Source organism: Conger conger, chromosome 3, assembly GCF_963514075.1.
Source record: "Conger conger chromosome 3, fConCon1.1, whole genome shotgun sequence".
Taxonomy (NCBI): domain Eukaryota; kingdom Metazoa; phylum Chordata; class Actinopteri; order Anguilliformes; family Congridae; genus Conger; species Conger conger.
The window spans coordinates 14832146-14854667 of record NC_083762.1 but is presented as its reverse complement, the minus strand read 5'-3'; the positions used below and the strand labels follow the sequence as shown (position 1 = coordinate 14854667).

At 47.2% G+C, this 22522-nt stretch overlaps 1 protein-coding gene across 3 annotated transcripts; it reads left to right on the top strand.

Moving 5' to 3' along the window:
• The first annotated feature begins 920 nt into the window (after positions 1-920).
• On the top strand, positions 921-17656 carry peli3 (pellino E3 ubiquitin protein ligase family member 3). Of its 3 annotated transcripts, none has more exons than XM_061234749.1 (8): positions 921-1135; positions 4877-4997; positions 10879-11078; positions 12523-12652; positions 13050-13151; positions 13947-14156; positions 15570-15758; positions 17039-17656. In XM_061234749.1, exons 3-8 carry the CDS (start codon positions 10906-10908, stop codon positions 17624-17626), a joined length of 1392 nt encoding a protein of 463 aa, XP_061090733.1. In that variant the 5' UTR covers positions 921-1135; positions 4877-4997; positions 10879-10905; the 3' UTR covers positions 17627-17656. The 3 variants fall into 3 exon arrangements, with proteins under 3 accessions (XP_061090733.1, XP_061090732.1, XP_061090734.1); XM_061234750.1 differs by lacking the exon at positions 921-1135 and adding an exon at positions 3873-3918; XM_061234748.1 differs by lacking the exon at positions 4877-4997.
• Positions 17657-22522: the final 4866 nt, after the last annotated feature.

Below are 22522 nucleotides of genomic sequence, written 5' to 3'. Positions count from 1 at the left end.
TCACACTCTCCAGGATTACAGTTGGCTATTAGAGAAGTACATTTCCTTCTCTCTATTTACATTGCATTACATTAAAATTCTCTCTCTCTCTCTTTCTCTCTCTCTGCACACACACACACACACACACACACACAGGGCTGCAGATAGGGGGGACAACTGGGACACTTTATCCCGAGCCCAGGCCAGAGGGGATCCCAGGATATGGGGTGTAAATATTTTTAATTAGTTACAAAATATATTGAGGGAGGGGCTCCCAATATATTTTGTCCTGGGCCTGATAATTCATAGTTGTGGCCCCATGCACGCACACACACACATACACACACACAATTGCCAAAACACCTATAAGTTAATCATAGTCACACAACAAACTATAAGCTACATATCCAAAATACTCCAGAGGAACGAAGAAATTTGGAACAGTACTTCTAGCACAATGTACATAGCGAATCAAAGCTAACTGCCATCTATTTTGATAAGTGTATTGCTGTGCTGGTATGAAGGCTGCTGTTTTTGCTGCCAGTTATCATTGGTTTACAATTTGAAACAGTCAGGACTTCATGTTACAGGTTTTGTCACTTGACTTTGTCATGCCTATTTTAACTTTCAGGTTATGTTTTATGTTCGTGGGATGTATAACATATACATATGTTTTTTTATTATTTGCATGCCATTAGAAACTCTGGCGTAATGAACATGGAACGACGAATCTACTTATAGGCATACATTCAAAATGTTCACATTTTCACAACAGCGGTGGATCGGTTCCGCACAAAACAAAACCCAATTTTGAGCTATCCACATTTATCTTTTCTCGCTTAATTGCACTGTTCATGAGAGTAGGCTACCTTAAAGAGAGGGAGAGATGGGGAGATGGGCGTGACGGGCGTGACGACAGATTGCCTGAACCACTACTCGTCTCCTGGAAAACGAACGAACGTGCCGTTTCCAATATAAGCGATGACAACGCAGAAGCAATGCAGAAGGTGTTGTTCTTAGCGATACCGCAATCAGACCTAACACAGCCGAGGGAACGGTAACATCTCAGCGCCCGTATCTCAGACTACATCACAGCGGGGGGCGGACATCAAACGGACTTAAAAGCAGACGGTTCTCCATCGTCAGACGTCACCGGGTATTTATTTATAGATTAATCTACCTGTTATATTTGTTCATACCATAATATGGCCAACACATATCCACAGCGCTTCGGTGATGTGCGTCAGCTGTGTTATGAGCAAGTTATTCTCGCATTGCAGTCTGGCTGCCATAAAAACTAGATGTAGCCTATTCTGCGTTGTATTTATTCGCTATTGTCGCCCCTCTTCTTTTCGGCGTGTCTGTACGCGTGACGACGATTGCCTTTAGGCTACTGAAGAATTTGTTAACCTGTCTGTTCTTACCTCAGAGATTGTTGTACTGTTAAGTCGAAAGCATTGGGATGAAGTAAAAAAAAAAAAAACATACGGACCGTTTGAGACGTTCGATGTGAAATTGATGCCACGCAGATTTCAGCATGAATAACATTCACTCACCATCATGAGTAAAAATCAATAGGCTATCAATCCCGATCCTTGATTCAGTTGAATTACCCCAGTCGGCTATAGCCTACCTGGCATTATCGATATGTTGTTTAGTTCAATGTGACGTGAAGAATAAGGTGTCTCTTGTGTGCCTACCCAGCTTTCTTTTATTGTTATTCGATGCCAATGACAAGGCCAGTTTGCGATTTCGCTGGCGACTGCAACCACAACCATATCCCGTGGGATGGAGCAATAGTAGCCGACAGTTTGAATGTGACAGCGGGACACGCAATACACTGCAATACAGCAGGTGAAGGGACTAAGGACAGTGGAACAGAAAGAGTCGTAATATGTAATATTTAAAAAGTAAAAAAAACTACACCTAAAACAGTGAACGATAAACTGCCTCAAAGTTATTTATTTCAAAGTATACTTTCAATTTAATTCTATATACATTTTTGAAGGGCAAGATATTAAACCTCATATTTGTTTAGGCATAATAGGCTATAGTTTTATGGGGAAAAAATCACATTAGGTACTGCTCATATTTTATGAAACTTCTGTTGGTTTGCAAAAGATCTTATCAGATTTGTGTGCGGTTAGTTGTTGCTTCGGTAACTGAAACTTTTAGAGAAAAAAAAAAAGCTTCAAAAAAAGCATCTCGTATGTGAGTGGGTGCTTATGAGGTGAACTCTTTTTTTTTTTTTTTTTTGCTAAATGTAGCGCACTCTAGATTTATTCCTTGTATTGATAACTCCTCTGTTGCCCTTTGTGTTCAGTCTAAACATCCTTTGATTCCGTAGAAACTTTCACTGCTCCGGCCTCTGCTGCTGTGTCATTGCTGTGCCCTTTCTACGGTTGTAATGAGGTCATGCTGTCAACCTGCTGTGTCATAACTGGCAGCTGCTCGGCTTTTTCTGGGATGCTTCTCACATCCATTTTTAAATGAACAATTATTATTACGCCCGCTACTGTAATGATTATTGTGATCATTACAATAATAATCATCGTCATCATCATTGTCACACAATCCAGTTACAGTTAGGCCTACGTGCAGTAATAGCTAATCTGTAAAGCAGAATCCCATTCAAATATTTAGTCAATTTCTGTTTTAGAGGACTGGCAGACGTAGTGTAGAATTTTTGCAGTTTTTAAATCTTTTTTTTTTTCGGTCGGCATGTTTTAAAATAAGGAAACGGCATCATCAGCGATACTCAGCGGGATGCCAGTTGTCTGTCACTGATGGTGGTGGGTTGAGCTGGAATCGGTGAGTCAGCGATGCTGTCCGTAGGTGGAGGAGCTGATATTACGGTACTGCCCACTTGCACACTCTCTCCGTGAGTCCCGGGTGGAGGCGGAGGGGGCGGCTGTGTGCAGAAAGATCTCATGATGGCATGCAGCATGAGAAAGAGAAAGTAACTTTTTTCCCCCCATACACTTCCTGTTGAAGTGTGCCATCTGCACAAATATCTGATTAGATCGTTCTTATCTGAACATTCTAATGGCGATGTAACAATCACTACCGGTAATTGAAAGCAGTGGAGTTCTAGAGTGCTGACTTAACAAAATAACATTCCACAAAAACCTACAGTGCATTTCAAAAGGTTTAAACAGAGTCTCTCACTGCACGGATGGTGCAGTGGGTAGCACTGCCGCCTCACAGCAAGGAGGTCCTGGGTTCGAATCCCCGTTGGCCGGGGCCTCTCTGTGCGGAGTTTGCATGTTCTCCCCGTGTCTGCGTGGGTTTCCTCTGGACACTCCAGTTTACTCCCACAGTCCAACGACATACAGGCTAGGCTATTTGCAGAGTCTAAATTGCCCATAAGTATGAGTGAGTGTGTGAGTGATTTGTGTGTGTGCCCAGTGATGGACTGGCGACCTGTCCAGGGTGTATTCCTGCCTTTCGCCCAATGTATGGGATGGTGGGATAGGCTCCAGCCCCCCTGCAACCCTGTTCAGGATAAGCGGGTTAGGATAATGAATTAATGAATGAATGAATTTCCAACAGAAAGGGATGGAAAGGCACTTTGTGGTCATAAGAGAACAGCAGATTTTCGTAAGTGGAAGTGACCGTAGAGCAGGGGTCGGCAACCCTGGTCCTGGAGAGCCGCAGGGTGTGCTGGCTTTCGTCTCCACCTTAAAATAAGCAACCGATTCAGACCCAAGAAACCAGGTGAGGTGAGTTAACTGTGCAATCAACGGCTTTCATTGATCAATTAATGCCAAGTAACAACGAAAGCCAGCACACCCTGCGGCTCTCCAGGACCAGGGTTGCCGACCCCTGCCGTAGAGCGATCCTTCAGGTTTATGTACCTAAGGACAAGTGATCTGTGATCTACACCAAATGGGGCCGATGATGCAACCGAAACTGCAGCGTTGCGACTTGTCTTGGGATGTGAGTAATTCCACTCGACTGTCACTGTCATAACGGAGTGCCGGAAACAGAATTTAAAAGCTTCGTTTTGAGCCGGGAGCCCTTCTGTAAGAGGAAGAGAGTCGGAAAGGTGCGCTTCCAGCTGGAAGACCCTTGAAGGAATCGAGGGAGGAAGGGTTATTAGGCATTCAGATATAGGTAGTTACTTAAGCGCTGTATAATAATGAGTAGAATAGAATATCACCTCCTGTTTTCACCTCACACTGACCTCTGCAGTGGAGGAGACTGCTTCAGCTATGTAGATTTATGCAAATGCTGTGCGAAAGAGAGATGTAATAATTACAGTGATTATTTGTTTTACTGCAGCAAACGTCGTATTTCTGTCTGATGTACGGGCGTCATGGAGTGTGGCATACCACCGCTGTGCAGTGTAATCCAGAGAAGAGCATATAATGTAGTTTTACTTAATATTGGATGATGTAGTTTACTGAAGTGTCATTATCTGAACAGAGATCATACTTTTCCCTCAGGTGCCTGTACCTACCGCTCTGCTGAATCTCATTTAGTCTCTGTTTGTACTCTCTCTATTTGGGCTGTCATTTTCTTTATTTTAAAATAATCTGTTATCTTCACTCGTATACTATATAAAAACCAATTGTTTTGAAGTCTGTGTTTGTGCTGTTATGCTAAAATATGTGTTTAAGCTCATTAAATAACTACGTTTTCCACATCAGTGACGCTAGAAGTATGTTATGTGACTGTGCCTTTCCCTCAAAATTGGCAGTGAATGAAGCTATAACAGTCATGTATAATTTACGATCCCTGTTCGATCGATCGATTGATTGATTGATTGATTGGCCTAAATCTTAGGCTTCCTCACACTCATCCAGCAGGGTTCTATGCCCTGTACCCCCAAAGACCAAAACCTGGCTCACACTCATAGAAATGCGAAAAGCCATTTTTCCACTTTCTCCATCAGGCTCCAAAATTAGATTCCCGTCCTCGTGGCTTTTCGACGGGCGGATCCAGCTACCCCGCCGGCTTCACGCTAGACGGTGCAAATCCAACGAAAAATAAATAAAGAAGAAGATAAATTAAAGGTGAATATGCTGTGCTTGCCGACATCCAGAGGGGGGTCCAGATTTTGTCAGGGGGGAAAGTCAGCCCTGCTATGGTAGACATGCATCTTCTTCTTCTGTTGTCCAGCGGTGGTTGCAGGGGATGATGGGAAGGGAGCGTACTGTAGATGAGAATAATAGCCCACCTCTCCGGGTGGTGGGATGATTAAATAGCATGTCGTCGTTTCGCCCACGTTCAGCCAGACCAGGCCTGTGGACACTCACCAGTCATCACTGACCAGCCCCAGAATGGGGTGATTACCCACACTACTGCAAGGCAGGAGAGCAGCCTGTTCTTCATCTGTTTTCCCCATAGTCACTGCTAATGAAATGTCAATGATTTTTTTAATATTAAAAAACATTAACATTAATATTTAGTAAACACTGAGTAGAGAGAATGAAGTATTTTAATGGTTCAGATGAGTAATTGATGTACCCTTCCATGCAGTCACAGAACTAATAGGGCCACTGTGACTTTGTGGCCAATGGCAGCTTGGATATCTTCAAGTGCTGAGGTCACATGACCTCCAGCATGGATGTCTTCAAGCACTCAGGTCACATGACCTGCACTGGGATGATTGACAGCAGGGACTTTGCCCTTGACCAGTCTTTTAACCAGGTGCTTTCTGATTAATGGGATGGGGCAGGACAGTGTTTTCTTCTCAGATACCGTGGTAAAAGACTGCACTCATGAATCGGCACCAAGCTGCCAAAAAAATAAATTTTTAGATAATTTTAGTTCTTCTCATGCCACAGACCGGGCACCAGCCTCATGGCCCTGAAAGGGCACATAAGGGAAGGGGTATTTGTAAGGTGATGGCGGAGGGTCTGAGTATGTCCCCAAGATGGTTTGAACCACGTAACCGCACATTTTCTGAAAGGACAGGCCTGCCCTCGTCTGGTTCTCCATCCCCCCCCACCTTTGGCCTGATTTTTCCTGCATCTGAAGTTTGTGACGGGGACAAAAATAAACATGCAGCATGGTACATCAGGAGTAATCTGCCCAGGGGTGTTGCCGTGGGGACAGGCTCAGTAGGCCAGTCCGTACAGAAATGGAACATGATGCAATGCGCAGTGTGGGGCATTTTGTAGGACTGTAACGTAGTGCAATATATTGCAATACTGCAGTGTAGTGACGACCTGTCCGAGGTATATTCCTGCCTTGCGCCCAATGCATGCTGGGATATGCTCCAGCCCAGCAACGCCCCCCACCCCCTGTGACCTCAACCAGGAATAACTGGATCGGGATAGATCGATGGATGTTGTAATATCTTAATGTGGTAATAATGTGTATGTTTGTTTCACTATATTGCGATGTGTTGCTATACGTATATCGGTAACATATTTCTCAGTGTATTTTCGAATGTGTGCTGTTTGCATTAGGAAGAGGGGGAGGGAGCTGGCTCTTCCTGTCTTGCACCTGTGTAAGGTGCAAACTGGGTCTGCACAGGTATTTCAGCCACTAAACCACTTCCTGGGCTGGATGTTCAGTGCTTCCTGCTCAGTGATGGGAAGTACCCAAACTGCACTAGTGAGCTGGGGTTGTGTGTACTACTGGGGGAGAGATTTAGGATGGCAGTGCCCTGGTTTAAAATCCATCATCCTATCATCAGCTTGAAATTCCCGCCCGCTGTGAGCTGTGTTTCAAAAACACAGCTCAAGCTGGTCAAACCGTGTTGAGTATGGAGCTGGTGTGAATTGGCCAACCAACTACGAGATGTTTCAAAACTTAGCTTGAGCTGCTGTTTTCAGCAGGGTGCAATATAAAGGTTAGGGACCTTCCCAGGTGGGGTCTTGCCATTGTACCCTTGAGAACGGTACTTAACATGAATTGCGTCAGTCCATATTCAAATTATGTAAGCTGTGTAGATCACTGGATAATGAAAATGCCTAAATGTTGTATCGCGTTAACAGCTGAATGCACTTAGGGGGCAGTGCTCTGTTTTAAACAAAAGAGAGTGGGGTTGTGTGTCCAATATTCAGAGCACATCTCTACTTTAAACAGGAAGTCCATTGTTTGTTTCCCTGTTCAGCGTGATTTGAATGTTCTTTGAACGGTATGCATTAATCAAATTTGCATTGTATTGTGTGTGTGTGAGAGAGAGAGAGAGAGAGAGAGAGGGAGAGAGAGAGAGAGAGAGAGAGAGAGAGAGAGAGAGAGAGAGAGAGAGAGAGAGAGAGAGAGAGAGCTTCACCAGCAGCATTTGTTAATTTGTTACAGGATGAATCCATGGGGGTACACATGTACACACACACATGCAAAAACATGCAGTCAAACACACACACACATACACACACTCTGGAGGGAAGGTAGAGAGAAAGAATGTAGAGTGATTAAGAGAGGGAGGAGAGGAGAGGTCTGAAAAGGGAGAGAGAGGCCAGAGGGGAGGGAGGCAGAAAACAGGAAATGGAGGAGAAATGTTCCATCCGGTGCTGAGCAGTTACATGCAGTGCAGTATTTCTCAGCTTTTAGTTTCATTATTTTGTTTCTCTCCACCTCTCTGTGCTCTCTCTCCCTCTCTTCTCTTCCTCTTCTCTTTCTCTCCCTCCTTTCTCTCTCCCTCTCACTACCTCTTGCTCTCTCTCCCTCTCTCTACCTCTTGCTCTCTCTCCTTTTCTCTCCCTCTCTCTGCCTCGACTCCCCCAGGTTGATTAGAAAGTGCCATGCACAGAGCGAGCGATCCATCACCCTGTCAAAAGCCTGCACATGCGCACACACACACACACAAACACACACACACACACATCCACACGCACGCACACAGACACATGCACACACAGACATGCACACACGTGTACACTTGTACACACAAACACACATCCACACACGCACACAGACACATGCACACACGTGCACGCATGTACACACACACGTGCGCACACACACACAGATTCAGAGACACACAGGCACAGACATGTAGACATGTGCATGCTCACAGACACACATATGCATGAATGCTCCCTTGTAGACACATATACACATGCGCACATGCGCACATGCACACATCTAGACACACACACCCTCCCCCAACACACACACACACACACACCCACACACCCCTAACACACGTGATCTCCCCATTATTGACTTCCTCTCTTTGTCTCGTTCTGGTTGCCTCTTTCTCAGCTTCACACTCTCCCCCCCCCCACCCCCACCCCATCCCACCACACACACCCCCACCCACCCTCAGCCCACGCCCCCCTCTTTGTGTCTGATACCCTCTTCCCCACCTTCCTTTGTTCTCTCTTCACATCCCCATCCCTCTTTCTCTGGATCCCCCACTCTTATCCCAAGCTGCAATGCCTTCTCTTCCTCTGTCCCCTCCCTCCCTCCCTCACATACCGCCCCTGTGTTCTCCATTACAGCAGAGAACATGCAAGATAACTGACATCTGAGTCCAGTCGTTTTTACACTCCTTCATTTTGTGCAGAGAGACCACATCATATGCACATACAGTATACGTATGTGCAGTATTTATAGAGATTGGTTTTCATTACTGTCTCTAGTATATGGGTTATGTGTTATTATATGTAGTAGATGTGTTACCATATGGAAATTATACTGTACTCAAATCAATACACGTACACTCAGTGAGCACTTTATTAGGTATTTATTTGACTTGTGTTTTAGAATTATTGCTGTAGCCTATCCACATAAGTGGTTTGACCCATTGTGTGTTTAGAGATGCTCTTCTGCATACAACTGTTGTAATGTGTGGTGTTAGTCACCTACATGTCTGGCCCCATTCTGACATTTGGTCTGAAAAACAGGTGAACCTATTGACCATGTCTGCATACTTTTATGCATTTAATTTCTGCCACATGATTACCAGATTAAATATATGCATTAACAAGCTGGTGTAGGTATACCTAATAAAGTGCTCAGTGAGTATATATAAATACTTTATGTTATGTTTATTTCTTTGGTCTGGTCTGTAATTCAGTTTATGATTTCTGTAAATTAACACATGTCTGTTACGCACACACAGACTGTATTTGTAGACATGTTCGCATTTTTTTTTTTAAAGTAAGTTGTGAGTGTATCTTGTTCATGTACTTTAGCTAGCTCTGTCAAAATCGTTAAACACACCTGGGCATTTTTCCCCAGCGTCTGTGTGATCATGGAAAGCGTTGGTAAATAATCTGCAGCTTTGGAGTGAATTTGGCTTCTTCAACAGCATGTGCCAAAATGAAATTTTTAATTTTTAATTAAATATATATTTTTTTTTTTACTGTTTTACATCAAATGTTGGCTGAGGGCCCCTGCCTGTGTCACTATCCACATGGTTGCATGTCTGGGATTGGACTTTATTAGCATTTCTAAATGCTAAGCCTACACCTCCCTCATGGCTGCTTCCTCTTAAAAATGAAAAGCCTCAAACGTGACTTCATTATGAGTTCATTAGGTTTGAGTTCTGTATTAAACCAGCCCTTCCCTCCCAGGATGCACCAGAGTATGTTCCACTGCTCCTAATTGGCTAACGACACCCCAGACTCTAATGCAGGGGTGCACTACTCCGGTCCTCTAGGGCCGGTCTGCGTATTGGTTTTTGTTCCAACCAACTGCCTTGTTTTGAATTGCCTGGCAGCTCTATAAATGACTGAACCTGTACTTGAGCACAGCGAAGTCATTCGTTTACACTTGCAGGCTGCAGTTGTAGCTGGTACTCATAAACTTGTCAGATAAGATAACATTGAGTCAATTAATTCATTAAGACCAGAAGGCACAACATCCTAAAACAGATCAGCCGTCGTTGGGCACACCTGCTCTAATGGTACCCTAGAGTGTATCAGAGTATTCCAGTCTTCGTTTGTAGATGGCAAGCAGATATGGTGAACATAAAAAAAACCTCTTTCAGATCATTTCACATGTACTGTCCCCAGGATTACACTACATTTAGAATTTTCTGTATGACAGTGACTCATTTTACTAGATGAAATGGGAGTCTATATCTGTGCTTTCACTGTATTTTTGGGGGGTGAGGAGAGAGTCATAAAATTATCTTTGTTTGCTTTGATGTACTCTCATTGTCTTGTTTGATTCCTCGAAAAAGCCTTCAGAGGAAAAGCAGTGATTAAACTGAAATTTACATCGCGGTGAGTGTATGTGTATGGGCTGGCCTGATTTTTATTGGAAACCGCAAATACCAGCGTGGCATTTCTTAACAAGACACGCCGCATAGTCAATCGGTTGCCTCACTGCTTTGCCCCTTTAATATTACGGGCTTGCTCCGAAAACGCCTCTGCAGCAACAGACAATTTCAAAGTGAGATTAGTGTAAACGCACAATAGCTGAACACGGAGTCACCGTATGACTGAAACAGGTGAACATGGCGTGGGCGGGCATGGTGTGGGTGAACCCTGCTCTCTAATTCTCTGTCTCAATATGGATTTCCTTCCCTCTTTAACTCTCCCTGTGTTTATCTTCTTTCTCTCTCTCTCTCTCTCTCTCTCTCTCTCTCTTTCACACGCTCTCTCTCTCTCTCACTCTCTCAATTCAAGACATACAGTATTGAAGAAAACTTGCATTTAACACAAATTATCTCTCTCTCTCTCTCTCTCTCTCATTTCAATTCAATTTGCTTTAGTGGCATGACAAAACATTACATTGTATATTACCAAATCATAGAGTATTGAAGAAACCATGCATTTAAAACACACACTCTCTCTCTCTGTTTGTCTTTCATGGTCTCACTTTGTCTCTCTTTCACTCTTCATCTCTGATTCGCTCAATTCAATTTGCTTTAGTGGCATGACAAAGCACTACATTTTATATTGCCAAAGTATACAGTTTTGAAGAGAACATACATTTCACACTGAATAATACTAAATAACAGTACTCCCCCCCCCCCCCCCCCCCCAGCTGTGCGCCCGGTTTTGGCCGGCGGGCATGGTTTTGGAGGGCAGCACGGAGGCCCTGTGTCCCCCCTCGTCTCTGGAGCTGCGCCCCTCTTGCAACAAGAGCCAGCACTCCTCCCCAGTGGGGCCGGGGTCCCAGCCCCAGGACAGCCTCTGCCCGGGGGAGAAGGAGCCGGTGGTGTACGGGGAGCTGATCGTGTTGGGGTGAGTAGCCTCCCCTGCAGCCACAAAACCACAGGCACATGGTAAATGGTAAATGGTAAATGGTAAATGGTGAATGGTGAATGGTAAATGGTAAATGGTAAATGGTAAATGGTAAATGGTGAATGGTAAATGGTAAATGGTGAATGGTGAATGGTGAATGGTAAATAGTGAATGGTGAACGGTAAATGGTAAATGGTGAATGTGAATGGTGAATGGTGAATGGTAAATGGTGAATGGTAAATAGTGAATGGTGAACGGTAAATGGTAAATGGTGAATGGTGAATGGTAAATAGTGAATGGTAAATGGTGAATGGTAAATTGTGACTGGTAAATGGTAAATGGTAAATGGTTGGAATTTATATAGCGCCTTTATCCTTCATCTCATTTACCCATTCACACACCAACGGCGATTAGCTGCCATGCAAGGCACCAACCAGCTTGTCAGGAGCATTTGGGGGGTTAGGTGTCTTGCTCAGGGACACTTTGACAGACCTAGGGCAGGATCAAAATATCCAGTAAAATATCCAGCTGCATTAAAGTACCCTTTGTAAATCGCTCTGGGTAAGCGTGTCCACTGGACGGCTGAAATGTACATGTTATGTAAAAAATGGCTGATAGCACATCAGACAGAGGTGCAATATTTACAGCTGACAGACAGTGTGCAGGTCACTGACCAAGGGGCCAATATTGGTCAATCTTTTCTGAAGCTCACTTCCTGGTCATGTTTAGAGATGGTGCTCTCTAGTGCCCGTGCACTTGCCTCCAGTATAGGCCTTCAGTCGCCCCTGTCAGTGTAAGTCAATGATAACAATACGATCAAAATTCAATTCAAGTCAGTAGTTTATTTGGCAATAGGTGTTTCTTCTCTGTCTATGGTTCCCAATGTGCCAGCAATTGTTCCCAATGTGCACATAAATTAAGTGATTGTGCCATTTGGACAATATTTGAGTACGTGTCACTGGAAGGGGGTAGAGGGGAGTCGAGGGAGAGAGAGAGACACACACAAAGAGAGAGAAAGGAGAGAGCGGGAGTTGGAGAGAGAGGGGAAATGAGAGCACAGAGAGGTGGAGAAACAAAATAATGAAACGAAAAGCTGAGAAATACTGCACTGCATGTAACTGCTCAGCACCGGATGGAACATTTCTCCTCCATTTCCTGTTTTCTGCCTCCCTCCCCTCTGGCCTTTCTCTCCCTTTTCAGACCTCTCTCCCTCTTCATCACTAGATAAGAGTCCCCCCCCCCCCTGTGCCCTACTGTGCAGTTTCTGAGTCAAATTTGCATAAAATGGCGGCATAAAAACAGCACTTGTGAAACTCTTTTCACCAGCCCATGGAAGGGCAAAGGTAGAGAGGTGGTCTGTTTGGGTAACTGGAAAGCGGAAGTTTACTCTGGGGGACAGAGGGACAGGTCGGACTGGTGGACATGGCGTCTCTGTGCCCGCCAGGTACAACGGCTCGCTGGCCAATGGGGACAAAGGCCGGAGGAGGAGCCGTCTGGCCCTACATCGGAGGACGAAAGCCAACGGGGTCAAGCCTGATGTCATCCACAACATCTCAACCCCCCTGGTGTCAAAGGTCAGAGGTCACTCGTTCAAGAGCACCCCAGCTTGAATGATACTTAACCAAAACTTTGATTTAGCATGTGGATCCACTTTAAGCTTTAGATGAAACCTGAATTCTCTATGAAACGGGGGGAAAAAAGGATCAATTATTTGATGTAGCAACCAGACCAAACACAGTGCTATTTTCAGAGACCGATCGTATTGATCTGTGGTAGCCTGTAGCTCATTAGCTTATCTCTATAGCTGCACCTCAGAATGTGTCATTAAATGCAAGCTCAGGGGTCCACTTAGTGCAGATCATCAATGCAAGTCTGGCCTGAAAACAGATGCTTCCTGTGCTGAGAGCACTGGCCAAATCAATCCCAATTTCTGATTTTGTGTGTGTGTGTGTGTGTGTGTGTGTGTTACAGGCGCTTAGCAACAAAAGCCAGCACAGCATCTCGTACACCCTGTCCAGGAGTCACTCGGTTATTGTGGAGTACACACATGATACCAATACAGACATGTTCCAGGTGAGATTCACACACCCCCCTCTCTCTCTCTCTCTCTCTCTCTCTCTCACACACACACACAGGCACACACACAAACACACACACACACACACAGGCACACACACATGTGCACACACACAAGCACACATGATACCAATACAGACATGTTCCAGGTGAGATTCACACACCCCCCTCTCTCTCTCTCTCTCTCTCTCTCACACACACACACAGGCACACACACAAACACACAGGCACACACACACATGTGCACACACACAAGCACACATGATACCAATACAGACATGTTCCAGGTGAGATTCACACACCCCCTCTCGCTCTCTCTCTCTCTCTCTCTCTCTCTCTCACACACACACACACAGGCACACACACACACACACACACACACACGTGCACACACACAAACACACACACACACACACACACACACACACATGTGCACACACACAAGCACACATGATACCAATACAGACATGTTCCAGGTGAGCTTCACACACCCTCTCTCTCTCACACACTCACACTCACACACATGCACACACACACACACATACACACACTCACACAAACATGTACACACACACACACGCATGCATGCGCATAGACACACACGCATGCACGCGCATAGACACACACGCACACACACACACACACACGTATGCACGCACACACGCACACACACACACACACACACACATGTACACACACACGCATGCACGCGCATAGACACACACGCACACACACACACACACACACACGCACAGTCGCAGCAGAGACATTGTGTGTGCGTGTCTCCTGCAGATCGGCCGCTCCACGGAGAGCATGATTGACTTCGTGGTGACGGACACGTCGCCCAGCGCGCAGAGCCACGGGGGCGGGGGGGAGGGGGGGCAGTCGGCCCAGAGCACCATCTCCCGCTACGCCTGCCGCATCCTGTGTGAGCGCGCGCCCCCCTACACCGCCCGCATCTACGCCGCAGGGTTCGACTCCTCCAAGAACATCTTCCTGGGGGTGAGTGAACCCGCGGCAGGGCTGCACAGCCCGGGCCCGTCCGCTTCAGGATTTTCAGCCAACCTCTCCGCTCATCGTTACTCAGCTAGCTCGATCACGTCGCGATCCGACATTTGCGAAAGCACCAGCTACAGCCGCAGACTGCAAATGCGCGTACAGGAAGGAACCAGCGTGGTTTACAGTATAGGGCTGTCAGAAAGCTCAGTCATGTACCTTAGCCACTAGGCTACAGGCTTATACAGTAGAGTACATTCATACAGCAAGATATTCAGAAGCTACTCTGGCTAAATAACTCACTCGCGGGCACAGCAGCAGCACCCCAGATGGGAATAAAACCTGCAACCTAGCCTTAGCAGCCCAGTTCTGTAACCATGGCACTGCACTGGCACCCCACATACAGTAGCAGTACAGTAGGCCTGGATCCCCGTGTAGCTGGCACACACACTATGTCCCTGGCACCGAGCGCCTGTTCTAGTGGCATCATTTCCATACAGGGAAGATGGAGATAACTGTGTACACAGGGTGTGCGAAATTAAATTCTGGTAAATGTTATCCGTGCCTGGTGAGTTCGTTTACTCTTACCAGACATTTTAGAAATGTAAGCACCCATCCCTTGGAGGTCCTGCTCTATTCTGAATATCGAGTTGTCTGGAGAAATGGTGAAATTGGCTGGGGATATTTTTTTGGGATGTGCCTGACACTGTATCCAGTGGATTTTTTTTTCTGCCTGGCCGTGTAGAATCCTCCTCCACAGTAAAGAGAGGGGGAGAACGAAACCTTACTCACACTTTAAATCCAAAACCCTGAAGGTGCAGATGGTCTGTCTCCCCACTGCTGTCAGTGAGAATCAGGGGGTTCAGGAGCATTCATTCAGCATTCATTAAAGCTCCGCATTAGCCTGTTACATACAGTGGATTTGTGTTATAAAGATCCTTGTTGTCACTAAAGACTGGAAATGCCTGTGAAACCTGTTGGCTGTCAATCACACACTTGTCATAACCAGTCTTTTTTGCGGTACACAGTAAACTCTGACTCACTGAATAACACAGGATGTCTCAACCCTTGGGTACATAAAGGTGTGAATTTATTCCCTGAGACTTCAGGGAGGATAGCATGCATTACTGTAGGTGTGCTGAAAATAAATAACAGTGGACATATCCTGGTTTTCATACTCTCCCCTTGTCTTTTGGTTGTGTGTGTGTGTGTGTGCGTGCATGTTTGTGTATCTGTGTGCGTGTTCATGGTTTGTGTGTGTTTGTGTGTGTGTTTGTGTGTTGTGTGTGTATGTGCGTGTCTGTGTGTGTGTGTGTGTGTGTGTGTTGTGTGTTTGTGTGTTGTGTGTGTATGTGCATGTCTGTGCGTGTGTGTGTGTGCGTGTGTGCGTGTCCGTGTGGTTGTGGGCGGGTCCATCAGGAGCGGGCGGCCAAATGGCGGACCTCTGACGGTTTGATGGACGGGCTGACCACCAATGGGGTGCTGGTGATGCACCCGGCGGGAGAGTTTGTGTCGGAGCCGGCCCCGGGTCTGTGGCGGGAGATTTCGGTGTGCGGGAACGTCTACGCCCTCCGGGAGACGCGCTCCGCCCAGCAGAGGGGGAAGCTGGTGAGAGGGGCGGGGATGGGGCGGGGCGGTGGCCAGCTCCCAGCTCCTTTGTCAGGGAGACAAACAGAAACCTCCGCCGAACCCATCAGTGTGTGTGAAACCTTGTTTAAACTGGGCCTTGGGCTTCCATGCTCGGAAACAAATCTCAACAGAAACGCACACTGACTGGAGTCGATGGAGGTGCGGTACAGACCAAAGCTAAATGGGCAAAAATCGAATAAACTACAAAAAACCCTGGTGTTTTACCTGACGCACCTCCAAGTGGGGTGCTCAGAGAGGCAGAGAGTAGGGGAATGACTCCGGGGCTAAAAAAAACCTGTCCTGTTAATTCAATCCGAGATCTTGCCCTTAAATTAAATTATTACTGGGAGGAGAGACAATAAGAGCAAATAAGGGATAAGTCTGGGTAGGCTGACTGTTTTTTACAAAGCTGTGATAGAGCCACCTAGTGTTGACAAGCGAAATTACACTAGGGTACAAACAACAACAAAGGCATTAGCAATGGTGGGGAAACACACAGGGACTTTGGGAAACAAAGGACTCTTTCTAGAGCAGTGCTTACCCAGCATTACTCAACGTTACTCTAAAAACAGGCTCCATTGCTGTCTTCTCTTTTACTCACTCTCTCTCCACTTCTCTTTTCAACAGTCCTCTTCTCCCCCTTTTTCTAGATTTGGTACCTAAATATTAAGGGAGGAAAAGGAATCTTTTGTGCAGCACAGGAAACCAAAAATGCCTGGATAATCCATTCAGTGTGAAGACATTTGATGAATTAAAAAAGGCAATTGAAAATTGAATTTAAAAGTGTAATTTAGCCAGGGTAAATTCATAGTTTAGACTTCAATGGGGAAATTAGCTTTATAAAATGTAGGTTTATTTAATACAAGCTTTGCAAGCTGCTGGGGGATGGTCCATCCTTGGTTCCCTCAGTGCATGTAAAGGGTTCTGTCCTCCTAGTCTGAATAAAGAGCCACCAAAGGTCAAACTTTTGATGCCTTGTCTTTCCTCAGTAGCATCAGACCCATTTTTCTCCCCTGGTTTCCTCGCGGCTGCGCCCGTCACATTTTAATAAAGATGCATCAAAGGTCGAGCGTTCCATGCCCTTTCTCTCTGCGGCCGCACAAGTCCCCCGTTTCTCTCCTCTCCGTTTCCAGACCCCCCCCCCGTCTCACAACACGGAAAACTGTCGTTGACTCTGCCCTTCCCGTTTTAATAAAATGAAAACGGCATGAAAGGTCAAAGGTCTCCCCCACTGACGTGGCCCGCCCCTCCCTCCCCAGGTGGAGAACGAGTCCAACGCGCTGCAGGACGGCTCTCTGATCGACCTGTGCGGGGCCACGCTGCTGTGGCGGACCCCCGGGGGCCTGCGGCGCACGCCCACGCTGAAGCAGCTGGAGTCCCTGCGGCAGGAGCTGAACGCGGCGCGGCCGCAGTGCCCCGTGGGCTTCAACACGCTGGCCTTCCCCGCGCTCGCCCAGCGTCAGACCGTGGACAAGAAGCAGCCCTGGGTCTACGTCAACTGCGGCCACGTGCACGGCTACCACAACTGGGGCTTCCGGCGGGAGAGGGGCCCCGGCACGGCCCCGGCCTCCGGCGGGGACAGGGAGTGCCCCATGTGCAGACGGGTGGGGCCCTACGTGCCCCTGTGGATGGGCTGCGAGGGAGGGCTGTACCTGGACTCCGGACCCCCCACCCACGCCTTCTGCCCCTGCGGCCACGTCTGCTCCGAAAGGACAGTGCGGGGGTGGAGCCAGATCCCCCTGCCCCACGGGACGCACGCCTTCCACGCGGCCTGCCCCTTCTGCGGCACCTGGCTGAGCGGGGAGCAGGGCTACATCAAGCTCATCTTCCAGGGCCCGCTGGACTGAGGGGGGCGGAGGGGCGTGTGTGTGTGTGTGTGTGTGTGTGGGGGGAGGGGGGGGTGGGGTGTGGGGGTGGATGAGAGGTGTGTGTGAGTGGGGAGGGGGGGGTTGGATGAGGGGTGTGTGTGTGTGTGTAGGGAGGGGGTGGCGGGGGTGGATATGGGGTGTGTGTGTGTGTAGGGAGGGGGTGGCGGGGGTGGATACGGGGTGGTGTTGATGTTGAAGATGGACTGGTCGGGTTTGGGGGGGGTGGGTGGTTCGATGGGGGTGGGGGGCAGTTGGTGGGTAGGGGTTGTAAATAAAAAAAAGAAAATTGGGAAAAAATGAAATTGAAGCCACTGCGTGTTTCTTCTTGTGGGTGGAATCTGTGTTTTAGGTGGAAGCACCAATGATTTAAACAAATGCATCAGTCAGTCAGTCTTATGGTTTGTCTTGTTATAGCATTAGCGGTTTGAAGGAATTTTAACCAACATTTTTCAAATTTGCTAACTCAAAACTTCATTAGCCCAGGTGTCTGGGCTATGTTTTTCCACACGCAGAGCTGGTTTTCAGCATCACGCTGAAGGGCACAAAATCCAGGAGCCTCTCAGGGTTCGTAGCAGGTTCAAATCTGGGTCACACACCTGCTGTAACTCCCGCAGCCAACTGCCCACACGGAGCTTGGCCCACCAAAGCGTGGCTTCAGCGGTCAGAAACCTGCGAGTGCGTCACCTGACACAGAGATAGATGACCTGACGGGCCCGATCTCAAGGTGGGCCCACGAGGGCACAGGGAGCCGCCGCCATCTTGTTTTATTGCCCCTGAACGCACCTGTCTGCCCCTTCTGGAGCGAGAACACACCTGATATTAATCTTGCCTCTGCCTGGGCTTTTGGCACAGAGGTTTGCACGGTGTCTGGGTCAGTAATTAAGATCCCGAGCGGACTTGAGGAAAGCACTCCCATCTCTGGCCTATATAATACAGGCCATTGTGTGTGTGTGGGGGTGCGTGCGCACATCTGTTTGAGAGAAAGTGTGTGTGCGCACGCAAGTATCAGTGTGAGAAAGTGCTTGTGCGAGCACTTGTCAGTATGAGAACATGTGAGAAAGTGTGTGAGAGAGCGTGTGTATGCACAAAGCACACAGGTTTTTATACACACACACATACACACACACACACACACACACACACACACAGGGCTTAGAACCCTGTGTCTGCAGTGCACACTGCCACCAGCCTCCCAGCAGAGCAGGAGATATAAATAACTCAAGGTGACCGAAGGCCTCCCAGCAGACACCCAGGAGACCAGCACGGAGAGCAGAGCAGAGGAGAGGAGGAGAGGATAGGAGCAGAGGAGAGAGGAGAGGATAGGAGCAGAGGAGAGGAGGAGAGGATAGGAGCAGAGGAGAGAAAAGTGGAGCAGAGGAGAGGATAGGAGCAGAGGAGAGAGGAGTGGAGCAGAGGAGAGGAGAGAGGAGAGGAGAGGAGGAGAGGAGCAGATGAGAGGAGCAGAGAGGAAGAACGGAGGAGAGGAGCAAACGAGAGGAGCAGAGGAGTGGAGCAGAGGAGAGGAGGAGAGGATAGGAGCAGAGGAGAGAGGAGTGGAGCAGAGGAGAGGATAGGAGCAGAGGAGTGGAGGAGAGGACAGGAGCAGAGGAGTAGAGCAGAGAAGAGGAGCAGAGGAGAGAGGAGTGGAGCAGAGGAGAGGAACGGATGAGGAGCAGAGGAGTGAGGAGAGGAGCAGAGAGAGGAGCAGATGAAGGGAGCAGAGGATAGGAGGTGAAGAGCGGAGGAGCAGAGGAGAGGGGGCATCTCCACATGTACAGCAGCTCAAACTGTAGTTACAGTTAGCACTTAAATTAGCGCACTTTAAAACTACAGTTTGACATTAAACATCTTGCAGTTTATGTAAATAAGTTCATAATTAAGATATAGGTTCAGCTGAGCGACAAAATTAATAAGAATATTTTCAACCCACTACTTGTGCAGTTGGTGCAGGAAGGCTGCAGTTGCTCAGCTTACCAGAGGGGTGACTGTTTCACAACAATGTAGGAAATTGGTGTAAATGGTAAATGGCTGTCATTTATATAGTGCCTTTATCCAAAGCACTGCTCAACTGATGCTTCCCCCATTCACACTCACACACCACAGCAATTGGCTGCCATGCATGACACCAACCAGCTAGTCAGAAGTAATTGGGAGTAAGTCGTCTTGCTCAGGGACACTTCGACACACCCGGGGCGGGATTGAACCAGCAACGCTCCAACTGCCAGACGACTGCTCTTATCAACTGAGCCTGAATGTCTGTTGTTGTAGCGTACCCCGATACCTTCCCTCCCCGATTGGCTCTTTCGGCAATTATGACACACAGCGCGCACACACACGCAAACGCACACGCACACTAAGCAAGTCACACACCAAACCAAAAAGATATTTAGAAGAAAACTATAACACAAAATCAACCAGCGTGACTTTTGTAGATCAACATTGAATATTGTTTTTATTTTAATTATATATAATATTTATAATATATACAGAGAACAATCAGGAACAAATTCAGCAGTGACTGCAAGAGAAGCAGTACAAACAGGCATAGAGAACAAAAATTTAAATAAAAAATATTGAAAAAAACCAAACAGACAGGAGGAAGGAGAAAGTACCAGCTCAGTGCTCAGTATTGGAGAACTCGTGTGTGTCTTTATTTTGCAAAAGAAAAAGCAGTAAAGTCGGGCACAAACATGAGTACACGTGAACATCTCCCCCTTTTTTCCACAATCAGATTTAAAAACGGGGCAAAGTAAACAGGATTATAGCAAAGTTTTAATTTTCATAATCATAATAATAACAGTATTGACTCCACCCAGCCTGGTCCGTTCAGTCCCACCCACAATACCCGCTTCCCCCCCCCCCCCCCCCCGACCTCCTTCCGCAAACGGCCAGGACACAATGTTACCACAGAATATATTAATATATTAAAATTAGTATTATCTCAAGACGTCTTTGTGGAAAGGAACAGTGTTCAGAATTGTTCGGTTTGGAGCGGTGTGGCCAGGTATTCGGTCCACAGGTAAGCGGAGTGCGAGTGTGTGGGTCGTGTGTGTGTGTGTGCGTGCATGACAGAACGTGCAAATCCGTGCACGTCTACAAGAGAAATTGGCCTTGAGAGAGTTGAAGGACAACCTAGAAAGCCAGGCCGTACTGAATAAATAGGAATGTTGAAATCAACATCATCACTGACCCCGAACCCCCCTCCACTATAATAACCAGATACTGTTCCCTCCACTCAAAGACAGCCTGCTAAAAACTAAACTACATTTCCCATGAACCTCGGAGGGAACCTGCGATCATAACCACCCACTAAACACACCTAATATAGCCGACATAAACCGCCTCGTTCCCTTGGAGACATGAGGCCCCTGTCCCACACTGGACTACAGGGCCTATAGACTACAAGAATAACCTTTGTTTTCCCCAAGTTTCAAACAAGGGTGGACCGACGTGTGTGTGCCTTCTACACAGATAACATTAAATTGGTGAAGACCTACTTTTAGTCTTGTGGAATTTCCATGACACTGTGAACAGCACACCCGTTCACGGCTACCATTCAGCCCGTTGGGACGGTCTCGACCAACCACCCAGCAGCTTGGCAAAACCGCACAGATACAACACTTTCAGGTCTGGCTCTAAGGCTAGTGCGGGACTCTGACCGAATAACTGTGAGGTTATTATAACATGATCAGCACCGCTCCGCTTGGTCTGTCTGATCTACACATTACGTGTGTGTGTGTGTGTGTGTGTGTGTGTGTGTATGAGCGTGCGTGCGTGCGTGCAAGGGTTGGCACTCTTCATTTGACGCCTTTTTCCTGTCAATGCCACCTCTTTTAGACGAAAGGCTAAACAGAGTCCGTGTGTAACCGTACACTCACGCACCGTGTCCCAGGATGCAGGATGGTGACAGCCGGACGTTCCTACAAACTGAAGGTACGGCAGCAACAAAAAATCACATTCTGCCTCAAATGCAGGGCGGAGAGAGCAGGCAGCCAGAGCTGTGTCACCCCTGGAGCTGAGGAGCTCACTGGTCTACACCAAGGACATGGATCCCATATCAGAACAACACAATTCATAAGAGCCTCTGTGGTTGCCATGGAGATGTCCAGAATGGATTTGTTATTGTGTACTTTTTTTTGGAGAGGGGTGTTTGGGAGATCATTTCCGGCCTTCTTGTTCAGACCAGTCCATCCCTGTGTCCCCTCTGGGTCATCCCCAAATGTGCCCCACCCCCACCCCCACCCCCCCTTTACCCAGTTAGTCTATCCCATCTGAGAGAGTAGAAATGCACTGTTAGGAATCTGCCCAGTTGTCTCTGGTGATAAGGCATGCTGCAACATGCTGGGAAAAGCTGCCTCGCATGGTTTTGGCAGGCTAGCTGCATGTATCATTATTATACAACTGCTAAGGAAAAGTGCTCTCAAAATGACAGAACAGCACATGTAACATAAAAATAAGCCAATCAGTCTTCTAAAAGTCAGAAAGGAAAAGACAAAAAAAAGAAAACCACCATTGATGTTTTCACCGGGTAGAGAACAGACCAAAGTGAAATACAGATTTGTTTGACCACTTTCCTCAGCTGGTCTGGCATACTGGAACCTACGAAATACTCTGAAAACAATGCAAGCCCTGTCTTCTGGTCCCCTTGACAGGTTCACTCGTCTCCAGTGATGAGCAGTCAGAAGAGTGAGAGAGGTGTGGAAGTAAAAGGCTCCTTTATGGAGGATCTAGATCAGTGGTGACCAGCCCTGCTCCGGGACATCTACCCTCCGACAGGTTTTCATTTCAACCCTTATTTAGCACAACCGACTACGAGCTAGCTGAGCTACCGAGTGTGCGGGGCGCTTTGTTAGGGTTGGAATGAAAACCAACAGG